This window comes from Mya arenaria, chromosome 14, assembly GCF_026914265.1.
Source record: "Mya arenaria isolate MELC-2E11 chromosome 14, ASM2691426v1".
NCBI lineage: Eukaryota > Metazoa > Mollusca > Bivalvia > Myida > Myidae > Mya > Mya arenaria.
The window spans coordinates 27455931-27468594 of NC_069135.1; the positions used below are offsets into that span (position 1 = coordinate 27455931).

General features: G+C 35.0%; 2 protein-coding genes across 2 annotated transcripts; one reads left to right on the forward strand and one right to left on the reverse strand.

Moving 5' to 3' along the window:
- Nucleotides 1–2448: 2448 nt before the first annotated feature.
- On the reverse strand, nucleotides 2449–4421 carry LOC128218567 (proprotein convertase subtilisin/kexin type 5-like). Its single transcript, XM_052926259.1, has one exon. It carries the CDS (start codon nucleotides 4107–4109, stop codon nucleotides 2934–2936), a length of 1176 nt encoding a protein of 391 aa, XP_052782219.1. The 5' UTR covers nucleotides 4110–4421; the 3' UTR covers nucleotides 2449–2933.
- A 3268-nt stretch (nucleotides 4422–7689) lies between these two features.
- Nucleotides 7690–11393, forward strand: LOC128215966 (uncharacterized). Its single transcript, XM_052922566.1, has 5 exons — nucleotides 7690–8149; nucleotides 9683–9706; nucleotides 9841–9959; nucleotides 10500–10805; nucleotides 11301–11393. The coding sequence occupies exons 1-5, from the start codon at nucleotides 7690–7692 to the stop codon at nucleotides 11391–11393; spliced, it is 1002 nt and encodes a 333-aa protein (XP_052778526.1).
- Nucleotides 11394–12664: the final 1271 nt, after the last annotated feature.

Here is a 12664-nt window from a genome sequence, read left to right on the forward strand (position 1 = left end):
ATTTTAATAAGGAAGTTGTTTATTTCGTTATTGAGGAGTACCTAGGCCTTAGCCCATCTGTCAGCACTTTAAATAGAAATGAATGCAGTTCTCAGTGAGGGGCGCAATTCAGTAACCTCTAAGTTACCCCCCCCCCCCATGTGATATACTCGATCCCACTTATTTCAATACCTATCCGTTTTGAATTGATAAAAATAAATTATATCATACTCAGGGGCACAGTAGGAAAACAATATTTGATAAGGATATTGAGAGATGAAGCATATAGAGAGCTGACTTATATTTTTTTATTCTTGTGTGCAGGTGTACTTGTTACAAACACGGACATATTATGACCGATGCCGACGGAAATATAACTCAAGTTTGCCAATATATGAAGCAATCTCTTGCCAGAGTTGGGTTTTCTAGCTATGCATACTTTTTTCCAGATAAAATGAATGTTAGTGGTTCCACTATTCAATTAGTAAACACACCTGACATTCTTAATTGCCCTTTAATTGTTTCATTTCCTGACCCAAAATTCCTTTCGAAGCTGACAAGAAGGAATGGGTTGAATGATTCAGTTGGAATAGGGCTGAATGACTTACGTCTATAAAAGGTTAAAATGACAGAGAATTGAAATTAGTTATATCACAGCAGGGTTGGTGTATCGAGGGTTGCAACGTATACGGGTTGAAACGACCTTACATTGTAGTTAACTCCCCTGGATTAAATAGCGCATTTGAAATTGAATGACGCGAAGTTTTGATTGTTTCAATTGATTTTAGTTTGAATGTGATACTCTTGGCGAATGGTTAGAAATAGGGTAAGTCATTTAAAAGTGTTAAGCATTTTATATCTGATATAAATATTATGGAAATGACCCAAACAAGCTTGAATAACAGGTACATGTGTCGATGTTTATTTATAGTAACACTAATTTAGTTCAGAATTCCAGATTTACAGAAACACAACTTGGCTTACCCAAGCAGATCTAAGTCTCGTATCCGCCCGTTATCCCACAGAAGGACAGGCCATCCGAACACAAGTCCACCACCCTATGATGCATAGCTTCTCCTTTCTTCTCTTTAAAAGGCAGTCCTTCTCCTCCTTCTGTCCCTTTCTTGTGGGCTTTCCTCAAGGCCTCCTCCATCTTTCCCTGCCTTTGTAGGTTGTCCCTTTGTTTTTAAGATTAATTCCTGTTCTTCTACATACGCCTAACCCAGAGACAGCTGCTCAGCCATTCTGTCCCATAGCATGCCTTTTATTTTCGTGCTTGTTTTGCTTGACCGCAGCTTGTCTTTGTTCATTTCGTTCATGGTCAAATACAAATCAATCTCCCAAGGTGTAAAATTCACGCTTTTTACCTTCTTTTCACTCTCACTTTTCAGGCTTACATCGGCAGACGACATCTTTAATAAGCAGGAAGTAACAAGTAAAACCTCAACCCAAAAGTAACCGGAAGTAATTTCAATTTAGCGATTTCGCTATATATTTAACGATTTCGTTATGTTACTATGATCGATAAATTGATACCAACAACTATAAATATAACAACTCGTCAGGTAACGGTCAGTATGATATTTAGCGACAGTTAAAAAAGCGATTCGTCAAATTTTAGCGAATGTACTCACAACTGGCCCATTGAATGGTTCGAGTTATGAAACAAAATGAAAACATCAAATAACACAAATTACATTTAGAAAAAAGGTCATTATATACCATGTTCACGGTCAGTACACAACATACAAGTATCTTAATTGATATCGGTTATAAAATAACAATTGATATTAACTCGTTTAGTCTTTTTTCGACATACTAGTAATAAGATTATGATAATATTATAATAATTTCAATCGTAATAATGAATTTATGACAACGTTAGAATTAAACCCAGTCAGAACAAAGCGACGAAACGCACGTCGATGTATTGTAATTGCATACCCTTGCTCCTCCGAAGTCGACCAGTTGTGTGCCAGAAATGCTCAAACAATGAAAACTAAAAGGACAAGCCGACATTCAAATATAAATCATGTTAAGATGCACAAGGCAAGGGCCCAAACGACACTGAACTAGAGACATACACGAATATAAATAGCTTTACCGATATATGGATTACCGCCTTGGAACGGTCAGTGAAACTCTAGTAGCTGTGCTTAAACTAGAATATATGGCCATAACCTATGAGCACACTGTAAACGCCAGCGTTTGTCTCTTTACGATAACATTACTGAACTATGCTTGCGTCTTGATGGCGTTCCTCTGACATGCGCCAGATTTTGTAATTACGCGTGGAACTTAACATGTCGTTTTAAAAGGCAATAAATATCCACTTCTTGCAATACCTTCTGACAAAATATTTCCTATGTGATGCGATAATATCCAAATAGTTATGACATTGGGATGAACAAAGACAAACTGCACTAGTTATGTGTTGAATATATAACAGAGAATCAAATTCACCACAATTATAAGTCAAATAAAATGATTGCGAGATGACATCAAATCAGTTAATGGAGCGTATTCATTTCATTGTAAGCATCTTATTGATAAGAAATTTGATTTTAAGTTTAGTTTCGAACACTCTGTTGACAAATCCTTGCTGTTGGTCGAACCAAATGTTAACATTTAGATTCAGTGTGGATAAAGGAACAACGGTATAATATTGGATTTGATTTAAAGTCTAGTTTCGCACACTTCGTTGTCAAAGCCTGACTTTGTGTCCAACAGATTTTGAACATTCAGCTTGGTTTGAATCTCTGCCTGGAATAAAATACAATGTTGTGCAAAGTAGTGTCGAAAATGCATTTACATCTGAATATTTTACAATGAAATGGTCCAAAAACAACTTGAAAATAATGGGTAAATTGAAGTAAAAACTTTAATTATTCAAGTAGTGTGCTAAACAGTATGACCTTAATGCATAAAATGTACTTATAAACTGGATGTTATATTTACGCCGTACTTACCGGTATCCAAAAACAGGAATAAACGAAAACAATGTATTCTTGGATTACTTTTATGCTGTATATTACGATTGTTAGTGCCAATATAAATGATACTAATGATATTATCAAGGAGGTGGTCTTCCAAATGCAACCGGTCCTAAAGAAAAGATATCCATTTGGACAATATTTTAAGAACTTTCCGTCATAGTTGATCATAACCGTTTTGTTACATTTGAATGAATAAATACATTTAGCATTAACCGCATCTTCACAGTTTTCACAAGAAAAATCAGCAAGTTTATTATCCTCTTCACAACTCTTCACACATTTATCATCTCCTAAAATAACAGGAAGTTGGAATGGTGCCTCTTCGGGACATATGGAGCAGCGCCTGTTGATGATATATGCATTGCCTTTAGGGCAAGTCTCAACACATACATTGCCATTTTCAAACATTGTTTGAGGACAATCATTTACGCAGTAGGCAAGCTTACCTATCATTTGCGTAAATTTCGCACATCTTACACATTTTCCGTCAAATATATGATTTGCTTCAGATGGACATGCCATTAAACAACTTCCATTAAAATAAAATGTATCGTTTGGACAGTAACTTGCGCAATGTATGCTGTTAACTGTTTTAAGTTCCTCTCCTAATCTAATTTCGGTCTTTCCATGCACCTTTACGTTTTCACTTAAAGGACATTGTTGGACACATGTCAATGTGAAATTCACTTCAAGTATAAATGGTCGTGTATCCGTACATTGCACCGTGCATGTGTTCGTCTGAAAGTCATATATGGTATAAGGTTTAGAACACGAACCAACGCAAGTCAATGATGTCAAATTGTATGTTTGAACTCTATAAACGTTCCAGTCACGTTCCCATGTTTGATATGTTAAAATCGTTGGTTGCAAAAATGGCGCATACGACGGGCACGTGCTCAGACAAGTATCATTCAAATAATAATAACCTTTTGGACAGAATGATACACAGCTTCCATTTGAAGCAAGTTCGCTTTCCAAACATGAATCATTACAGGCCAAATAATTGTAGAAGTCATTATTTAAAAGCACATTGCACCGTGACCTTGAACAATTTATCGGAGGTTTTACTGTTGAAATTAATTTCTTTTCTTGTGGACAGTGTTTAACACATGTCCTATTCAGCGAAAGGGACATTTCTGACGGACAGTGATGAACACAACTATTGTTGTACAAAAATAAGTTCGGCTAACAATTAACGACACATTCGTATCCCTCTTTTCCTGAATTGTAGATCACAGACTGCTTATTTTCGTTATCATTGCAACTTGACACACAAGTGTTGTTCCTGAGATATTGATTTTTGGAACAATGTTCTACACAATCTGTTCCATTACTATAAAGGTTTTCCGGACAGGTGTTGACACAGTGTTTAGTACTGCATCTTTCATAATACGGGTAGCTATTGTAACAGTTTGATTCCACCCACCTGAATGTTCCATTTGGACATCTCTCAAGACAGTCGACATGTCTGTAAATGTAACCAACACAGTGAGGTGTACACGAACCATTTTGCACATAGCTATTGGTAGGACAATTTTTAAGGCAAAACTTATGTCCTCCATAATGAACATGTTCTGCACATTCAGAACGATAGTAGATATCATCATTGCAGATGAAAGGTTTATCAAAAGAGCACTTTGCTACACACTCAAACTTTTTGGTAAATCTGCTGTTTGCTACGGTAATATTGTTAAAACATTTTTCACCACAAAAAAATGGGTTAGACGAGAATGTGTCAATACCGCAGTTGGTAATACACAATTTATCTTCAATAAAAGGCTTATCTTTCGGGCATTTACACATAAACTGTAATAAGATTTCATTGCATTCCTGTAGGCATTGTCCACCTGTCTCGACATACTTCGGTGGACAAGATTTCATACACACATAGTTCAAATACACCATCTGCGAAGGACATCTTGATACACATACGTCATTATGTACATATTGCGCACATTTATTAGTACATTGTATGTACTCTATATCATTAACAGTCATGTTTTGGATGTATTGCTGTTCCGGCGGACATTTTGAAACACACCGATATTCATCCGAGGTCACATGAATCAGCTGTTTTGGGCAGCGTTTTAGACATTCATTGTTGAAATTAACCTCATTCTTGTCACAGGCATGTATGCACTTCTTTTCAACGAACATATCAGTTCCTGTAGCCTTTAAAGTTTCACGATACACGTAGGTGTTTGGGCAAGACAAAACACACTGTCGGGATTCGTCAACAAAGTCAACCCCACAATCAAACACACACGTATTGTTCCTGATATAAAATGGTTCAGAGCAATCCGAAACGCAACCTGCATCTGAAGCAAACGGTTTGTGATCGGGGCACTGCGATGCACAAAGCAGAAGGACCTGGCAGAGACAAATGAAGAAAATAAATCAATAACGCCTGTTTGGTTTGTGAAATAGAGTGGTTCAGGGCACTGTGGTATTTTGGCACAAATAGTTCTGAACAGCCTGACATAATAAAAAGGGCGCGTTTTAAACGATATGAAATGGGTTCATTTTAAATGTTCCGCTATTTAAATACTTGTCTGGTGACCATTTGCTTGACAGTAAGTCACTATATTTATAGGTTATTGAATCTATATAAACATATATGCTGTGTAATATCAGAACGAATGGCTACATATAGTGTGGTATACATTATGAAACCTTTCCATTATATACGGTAAAATCAGAGTACTGTTACTATAAACAAAATAATTACATATTTTCTTTATTTTAAATCGAATAGAAAAGTAAAATTAAAAAAGTAAAATTAATATAACGTAACTGCTACGTCCTTATATTTTTTAATCATTTTATCCAATGGAATCGGTTTTATATAAATACAAGAAACACCACAAAATGACGAAACCAGGTTTTCAATGGTTGACAGAAGATCTTCAGCCTATGTTGTGAAAAATATTTGTAAGCTGATTTTTGCGTATTGTGTGTTTGGTAATCTAATCCCATGATAGGTTTCTATTGACCCTTCCTACAAACCAACAACTAACAATTAGGCAACCATAACTGAAGATACTGAATTTCAATCGTTTTTCTATCTTAAGTAGCAGTGACCTTGATCTTGATCCTTGAGTTCCCAATCCTAATCCCAAGAAAGGTATCGATAAACATTTCCCATGTACCACGTTTTGTCAAAATATGTCAAACTTAAGTCATCAGTTTTAAGCGTTTTTATATTTTTTGTAACAGTGACCTTGAACTTAACCCTAGGGACCCCAATCATAACCCCATGAATGATCTATATAAACCGTTCTCATATACAAAGTTTGGTCACAATATGTCAACCCAACCTTAAGTTATTCAGTGCATATGTTGTTTTTTTCTTTTTTGAGTAACCGTGACCTTGATCTTGACCCTAGGGGCCACAAACACAATGCCATAAGAGGTATTCTTAATTTTTTTCCATTATTCAAAGTTTGGTCACAATACGTCAACCCAACCCAACCTTCAGTATTTCAGTGCCACCCTTTTTCTAATTTAAGTAACCGTGACCATGATCTTGACCCTAGGGGCCACAAACACAATCCCAGAAGAGTTATTTTAAAAGAATTCCCGAATACAAAGTTTGGTCACAATATGTCAACCCAAACTTAAGTAATTCAGTTTCAACCGTTATTCTATTTTAGTAGCAATGACCTTGACCTTGATCCTAGAGCCATCAAACGGAAAACCGTAAAAGGTATTCATTAACCCTTCCTACATACCAGGTTTAGTCACAATATGTGAAACTAAGCTAAAGTTATTTTGTACCAATTGTTATTTTTTTGTTCGTTTTCAGTAACAGTGACCTTTGCCATGACCCTAAACACTATCACTTAAAATGTCTCTAAAAGCTATTTATAGAAACCATGTTTGGTAATAATACTAGTTATTCAATACGATAGGTGAGTTTGTCGCAGCCTGCCCTCCCACTGGAACAACGACGTTTGTCTTTCTAATAACTAGGTTTCACTTTGTAATTTCCATATGTATTTAGATTGATGGCTTTAAAATTATAGTTCTTGTGCCTCTAACCAGTAACGTACATGTATGTCAATTGTAGATGAATACATTTAAAGACTAATTATATAGCGAATGTGTACGTTATAAAGAACAGTGCAATTATAACATTTGTCTTAAGTCTAAGCAATATCTACTTACATTCAAAAGAAGCAAGAGATTCCTCAAAAGTGTTTGTTTCATTTTAAATTTATAAAATATTCAGAATTCAGCGTTTCTTTTGATTTTCAAAAATGTATGTCAAACAAACTGCGATAAGATAAAGATTAATAATACCCTGCTATAAACCTTGTTCAGTTGATAACAGTTTTGCACTTCCCTATGGCGAATTATTTCTGCCAGATTCGCCTTTTTTAAATCCCATGTGCCTCAGAAAAAAGAGACGATGCATGCCGTTTTGTTATCTTTTCAGTTTCAGAACGAAGGGCCGAAATTCTGAGAGTTCATAAATCAAAATAATTCTATAGCATCCTTTAGAATTGCCCTCTTTTCGCCAAGGCGCCTTGTGATTTTCACCTTAATTTTCTCTTTTTATTCTGCAACTTGCGACAAAAAAACATGGCAGAGAGCAAACTGTTGCTTTTTTCGTACTGACTCTCGCAAAAAAACTCGAAAAAATCTGGCAGTATTCAGCCACCATACTGTTTATTGTGTATGCTTCGTGGTGAAGATAACTTCACAACCGAACATGGCTTCTTACAATACGGGGGTTACAACTCACAATAGTGTTTATATGCCGCAGTTACCACCCGAAAAGGATTATCATGTGTTTGTTTGTTACGCTAGCGAAAACGTAAACGAAGTTCGTATGATCGTGGAAAATTTGGAAAAGGGAGGCGTAAAATGTTGCAACCATGAAAGAGATTTTACTCCTGGACATGGAATATTTGAAAACATGGCTGACAAAATCAATGCAAGCCTACATATGCTTGTAGTCTTGTCGGAAGACTTTTCAAAAAGTGACTTTGCACAACATGAATTAAAAGAGGCAATACATCAGGAAATTAGAGAAGACTTCAGTATTATTCCTCTGAAAATCGAACCGTGTGATGTACCAGACATTCTGAAAAACAAAACATACATCGACTGCGAAAACGATGATATCACGAACATTCATCACAAAATTATCGACGCTCTAATTGATAATGGTTAAGTATATTTTATCATACATCATTACATATTTGACATCAATTCACTATGCTTGTCAGCTATACATATTTTGTTACACATTTGATCTAGATTGAAGATTAAAGTTTCAAGTTTTATTAGCAATATTGACAATATAAAGGATTTGGTCATGACACATCTATAAAGAATAGTAATATCTGCCATGTGTTTCCGGTCCGGATAGAAAACTCCGACATGAGAGCACCTGCGTTGGCAGGTAACGAAGCTTGCCGAGTTAACGGCCAAGCAGCTTGCCCGAGGGTCGGAGTTTTCTATCCGGACCGGACACACATGATTGATATTTTTTTCTAGCATACCTTAAATTACTTTTTGTGAAAATAAATGACATCACTCATTTTTGTTAATTTCACCAGAAAGCGCGTTATGACGCGAAGACGTTATGACGCGCAGTATTTTTTATTCACTGCATACGTCAAGAAGATCCTTCAATGTAACGTCTTTTAAAGGTGATTGTTCTGTAGCTCTATTTTTTGTAAAATTAATGTTAATGGAAATCATCTATTGAAATGTCATAATTGTGCTTACATAAAAGTTATAATAAAAGATATTAAAATTATAACGTCACCGTGCGTGACTCATCTAGCATGGGGGGACAGACTATAAAACACCCTGCACGAGGAAGAAGTTCCATACGGGCATTTTATCTTCGCCCGTGGGCAAGATTATAAGTATCTCCCATGGCCGAGAGTGTAAGATAGGTTCATTCCGACCCGAGCGTAGGGTGTTTTGCGGAAACGAGGTTTACCGAGTTTCCGCAAAATACCCTGCGCGAGGGTCGGGATGAAACTATCTTACACGACCGGCTATGGTAGATGCTTTTTCTCCCACCTCAGTTAAACAAAATTAATTATAAATGTATTTTTTGCTGGAACTCTTTTGTGCTTAGTGAAAATAATTGCGTATGGATATGCGATAGCACGTGGTCGTCATGGATACGCGCGCAGTGATCAAGTTAATGTTAATAGTCAAATCGTTATTTTTAAATAGTTCTAAGGAAAATGAAGCATTATTTCTTGAATGGTGCGTGAAAACTGTTTTATGGTGACATTTGAAGTGAGAAATAATTAATTAGCGTTCTAAATATTACCATAAGACAAGATTTCCTTGATGCTACTGACGACAGTCTTCAACAAGGGAGGTAATTATAATGTGGTGACCATTAAAAGGGAGTTCCATACGGGCATTTTATCTTCACCCGTGGGCAAGATAAGAATATCTAGCATGGTTAAATTATTGGATCTACTTATCTGAGGTGGGAGAAAGAGTTTTCCAGCAGGGCTGAATTCACCGGAAACGCCTATCCGCTATCTGATTGAAAGAGCTTAGTAATACATTTAAAGAATTATCATTTTACAGTAAATCATTGTAGTATAATCAGTTGAAGTAATAAGATTAGAACTTTAAAAAAAATATTTTATTGTTTAGTACTTATCATTATGCTGACATTCTAGTACTTTACTATACATTCATGTTTTATCATTTCTATGTTGTAGGACTGAAAACACAACTGAAAAAAGGTATGTCAATACGTATGCATGGCTAATATTGTTCTCTCCCGATAAATGTTTCTCACATAATACCTTACCTTATACGTAATGACTGTTTCACTTTATAAATATTGATACATAAACAAATGTTTCACATATTTTAGATGCAAATGGGAGGGTGATTTCAATTTCACTGTCTAAGAAAACTGGATTCCTATCACTACCAAGATTCAAACTTGAATGCGATCAAGAAAAAAGAGTAGAAATTATTCGAAAAACGAAGGTACGTATAACTGATAATATGTAAACGTTTATTAAGCGATGATTATAATATTAAAGATGCACTATTACACCCAGATAAGATTTACCACAATTAATAATATTATTTTATATTCCAAAAAGGATAAATAAATGTCGGAAACAATGGTTCTTCTGAAGGAAACCGAGTTTAATTTGAAAGAAATGAGCATAAAACACGGTATTTCTACCTTATGAGACTATAGTAGACCACAGTAAATCTTAAGCATTCACCAATCATTTAATACGTTCTGCGCTCTCTGCTATTAAATACAAGGTTACAATCTTGTTATCAGTAATAAATATTTCACATAAATGCATTATTTAGTAAAAGTTTAAAGGTTTATCAGTCACAATTGATGTTATACATGTGTATGTATTGATTTTGAATAAGAGTGTCACCTTAAGTATTTTTAAAAAAGTTTTCTTAATCTTAAACAAACTCTACCATTTGTGTTGACGTTTTAAACCAACCTGTGTATTTCTTGTACTACCTATCAAACGTTTAACGATTTTATCATAACAGCTTACAGATGAAGATATTGACGACATCGAGAACATTGCAAACCAGTCATTCTTTATGAAAAACTTCCATATCCACAACTACTTTCCACGAATAACATGTTTGCTCATCTTTATATTGCTGCTGTTTTGTCTGGCGCTTATGATGTTGTTAGCCTGCACACTTCTTGGTCGTTCAAAAGCGGATAGTGCTTCTGTGGGTTTTTTGATAATGCTTGTTAGTATTTTAAGCCCTATATCTACGATCATTTTATGTGTGGGATGTTGCTGCTGGAGTGTTTCGACAAAACCTAAATACTGTATGGATAAGGTAGTTTTACGTTTAAATATTAAGTGACTATTTACTGTTGAAATATTTACTGTTTACTTAAATGACACAACTTTAACACCATGTTTATCAGTCTTTTGCTCTTATTTATTCAATACATTAGCATTTTAGACTGTAAAACGTGTATATTTTAATGATTAATCTCAGCTCAGAGAAGGGCTGAATGAGGTATTGTATTTTGTGTTAAACTTTAAAGATATACGTAATCATGTTTAATGGTGTCGATCTTTATTCAAAAATGTCTTTGGCAAAGCACGCTTTTGGGCCAAAAAATGTCAGAAAGATATTTCAACAAACTGTTTAGTTTTGTGTAATCATTGAAATAGCAGTTGTTAGCGTGTTAGGATTCAAATCTCATATACCATTTTGTTGTATCTTCGAATCATGCCAAAACAAATATTTTAAAAATAACTATGTACATAATAACAAGTGGAAATTTAAATAATACCCTCGAATCATACTTATTATACATTCCAGGCAACCAAGGCAGTTCAAATGAAACTTTGGAGTTTTAACAAACACTGGCAAGATAAAGATGCGATCGTTGTCTTCCGTTCGACAGTATCCTGAATTGTTGTAACATTAAAATGGGTGGTATATAATGTTAGTCATACGTAATACGTGAATCTTCCATTTTATTTGGATAAACAGGAACACAAAATAGTCATTAAATGTTGTCATGTGACGTTAAGGTTGACTTGAGTTATATAAGTATCCAATCAACTCAGATTTATATTGTATTTCAAAAGCTGTTTGTGAAACAGAGCCACTGTAAAAAATACCTTGATTTCCCCAAAGCAAATTGTTATAAGCAATATTTTGCTATTGATAGTTCAAAACATACGTATATGTATTAAGTTTTATTTAATTGTGTATTTGTTTTAATAAATTTCGAATTATTTTTGAATGCGTCGGATACAATCTCCCTCGCTAATTTGGCTCAGTTTTTTTAATTCATTTAAACGCCTTTTTTGGTCAGACGAGAAAAAATCTGTCACGGTACCACTTTAAATATTTTCCTTAATTCTTGCATATATATTCAACCGTTCTGACACACCAGCAACAATGCACATAATCGTTATCAAGATTAGCAGATGCAAGGTAATGCACATATATTTGCACTATTACCTTGGACAAACAAATGCTGTTCGTGTATTTTCACAATCAAATCTAGCAAGGGTGCATCCAGCGCGCACCTCCCTAATTTCGCCTTCGTAAATTTGTTTATATAAAAGAAAGTATGTGGAGGCGTATCTCACAACTCTTTTACGTCAATTTATTGATCCGCTCTTGGCTTTGTTGTACATAGATTGAGAGCAAGCACACTAAACAAGCATTGGGAATTCTTCTGACATTTGATAATATATTTAAAAAAAAATATTACTGTCCGTCCTTACAACAAGCGAGGTTATTGTTAAATAATTTGTCTGATTCTTAAAAAACAACTACAATATCTTCAGGCCACAAACGATTGATATGTTGTTCGTCGAGTTAACGGCACCTATTCATTGAAAAAGTACTTTATTGGGCACTTTTGCTAAATATATTAACTTAAATCGCCCGATCTTCTTTTAGAAAATATAACATAGCGTATGTTATTTATATTTTCGTTTTTAACTCGATGAACAAAATATAAACTTAATGTGGCGTAATTAAAGCAGGTGTTAAAAGTTCGTATCATTTAAGTACTGTCGGGGACGGGTTCAATCAAAGCGAGGCTTTAAGTGCATTCTGAACGTTTGAGGGATTTCTCTTCCAGATTTTATTTTGTTCAAACAAATGGAGGGAGGGAACGTAGTGATTTGGGTGTCGGGCGATACAGTTCAAACACAATTTTAGGA

Coding starts and splice junctions, on each gene's coding strand:
- LOC128218567 (XM_052926259.1), bottom strand. CDS start 4,109: ATGTCCCTTTCGCTGAATAGGACATGTGTTAAACACTGTCCACAAGAA.
- LOC128215966 (XM_052922566.1), top strand. CDS start 7,690: ATGGCTTCTTACAATACGGGGGTTACAACTCACAATAGTGTTTATATG. Junction 9,960..10,499: donor AAATTATTCGAAAAACGAAG/GTACGTATAACT, acceptor TTATCATAACAG/CTTACAGATGAAGATATTGA. Junction 10,806..11,300: donor CTAAATACTGTATGGATAAG/GTAGTTTTACGT, acceptor TATACATTCCAG/GCAACCAAGGCAGTTCAAAT.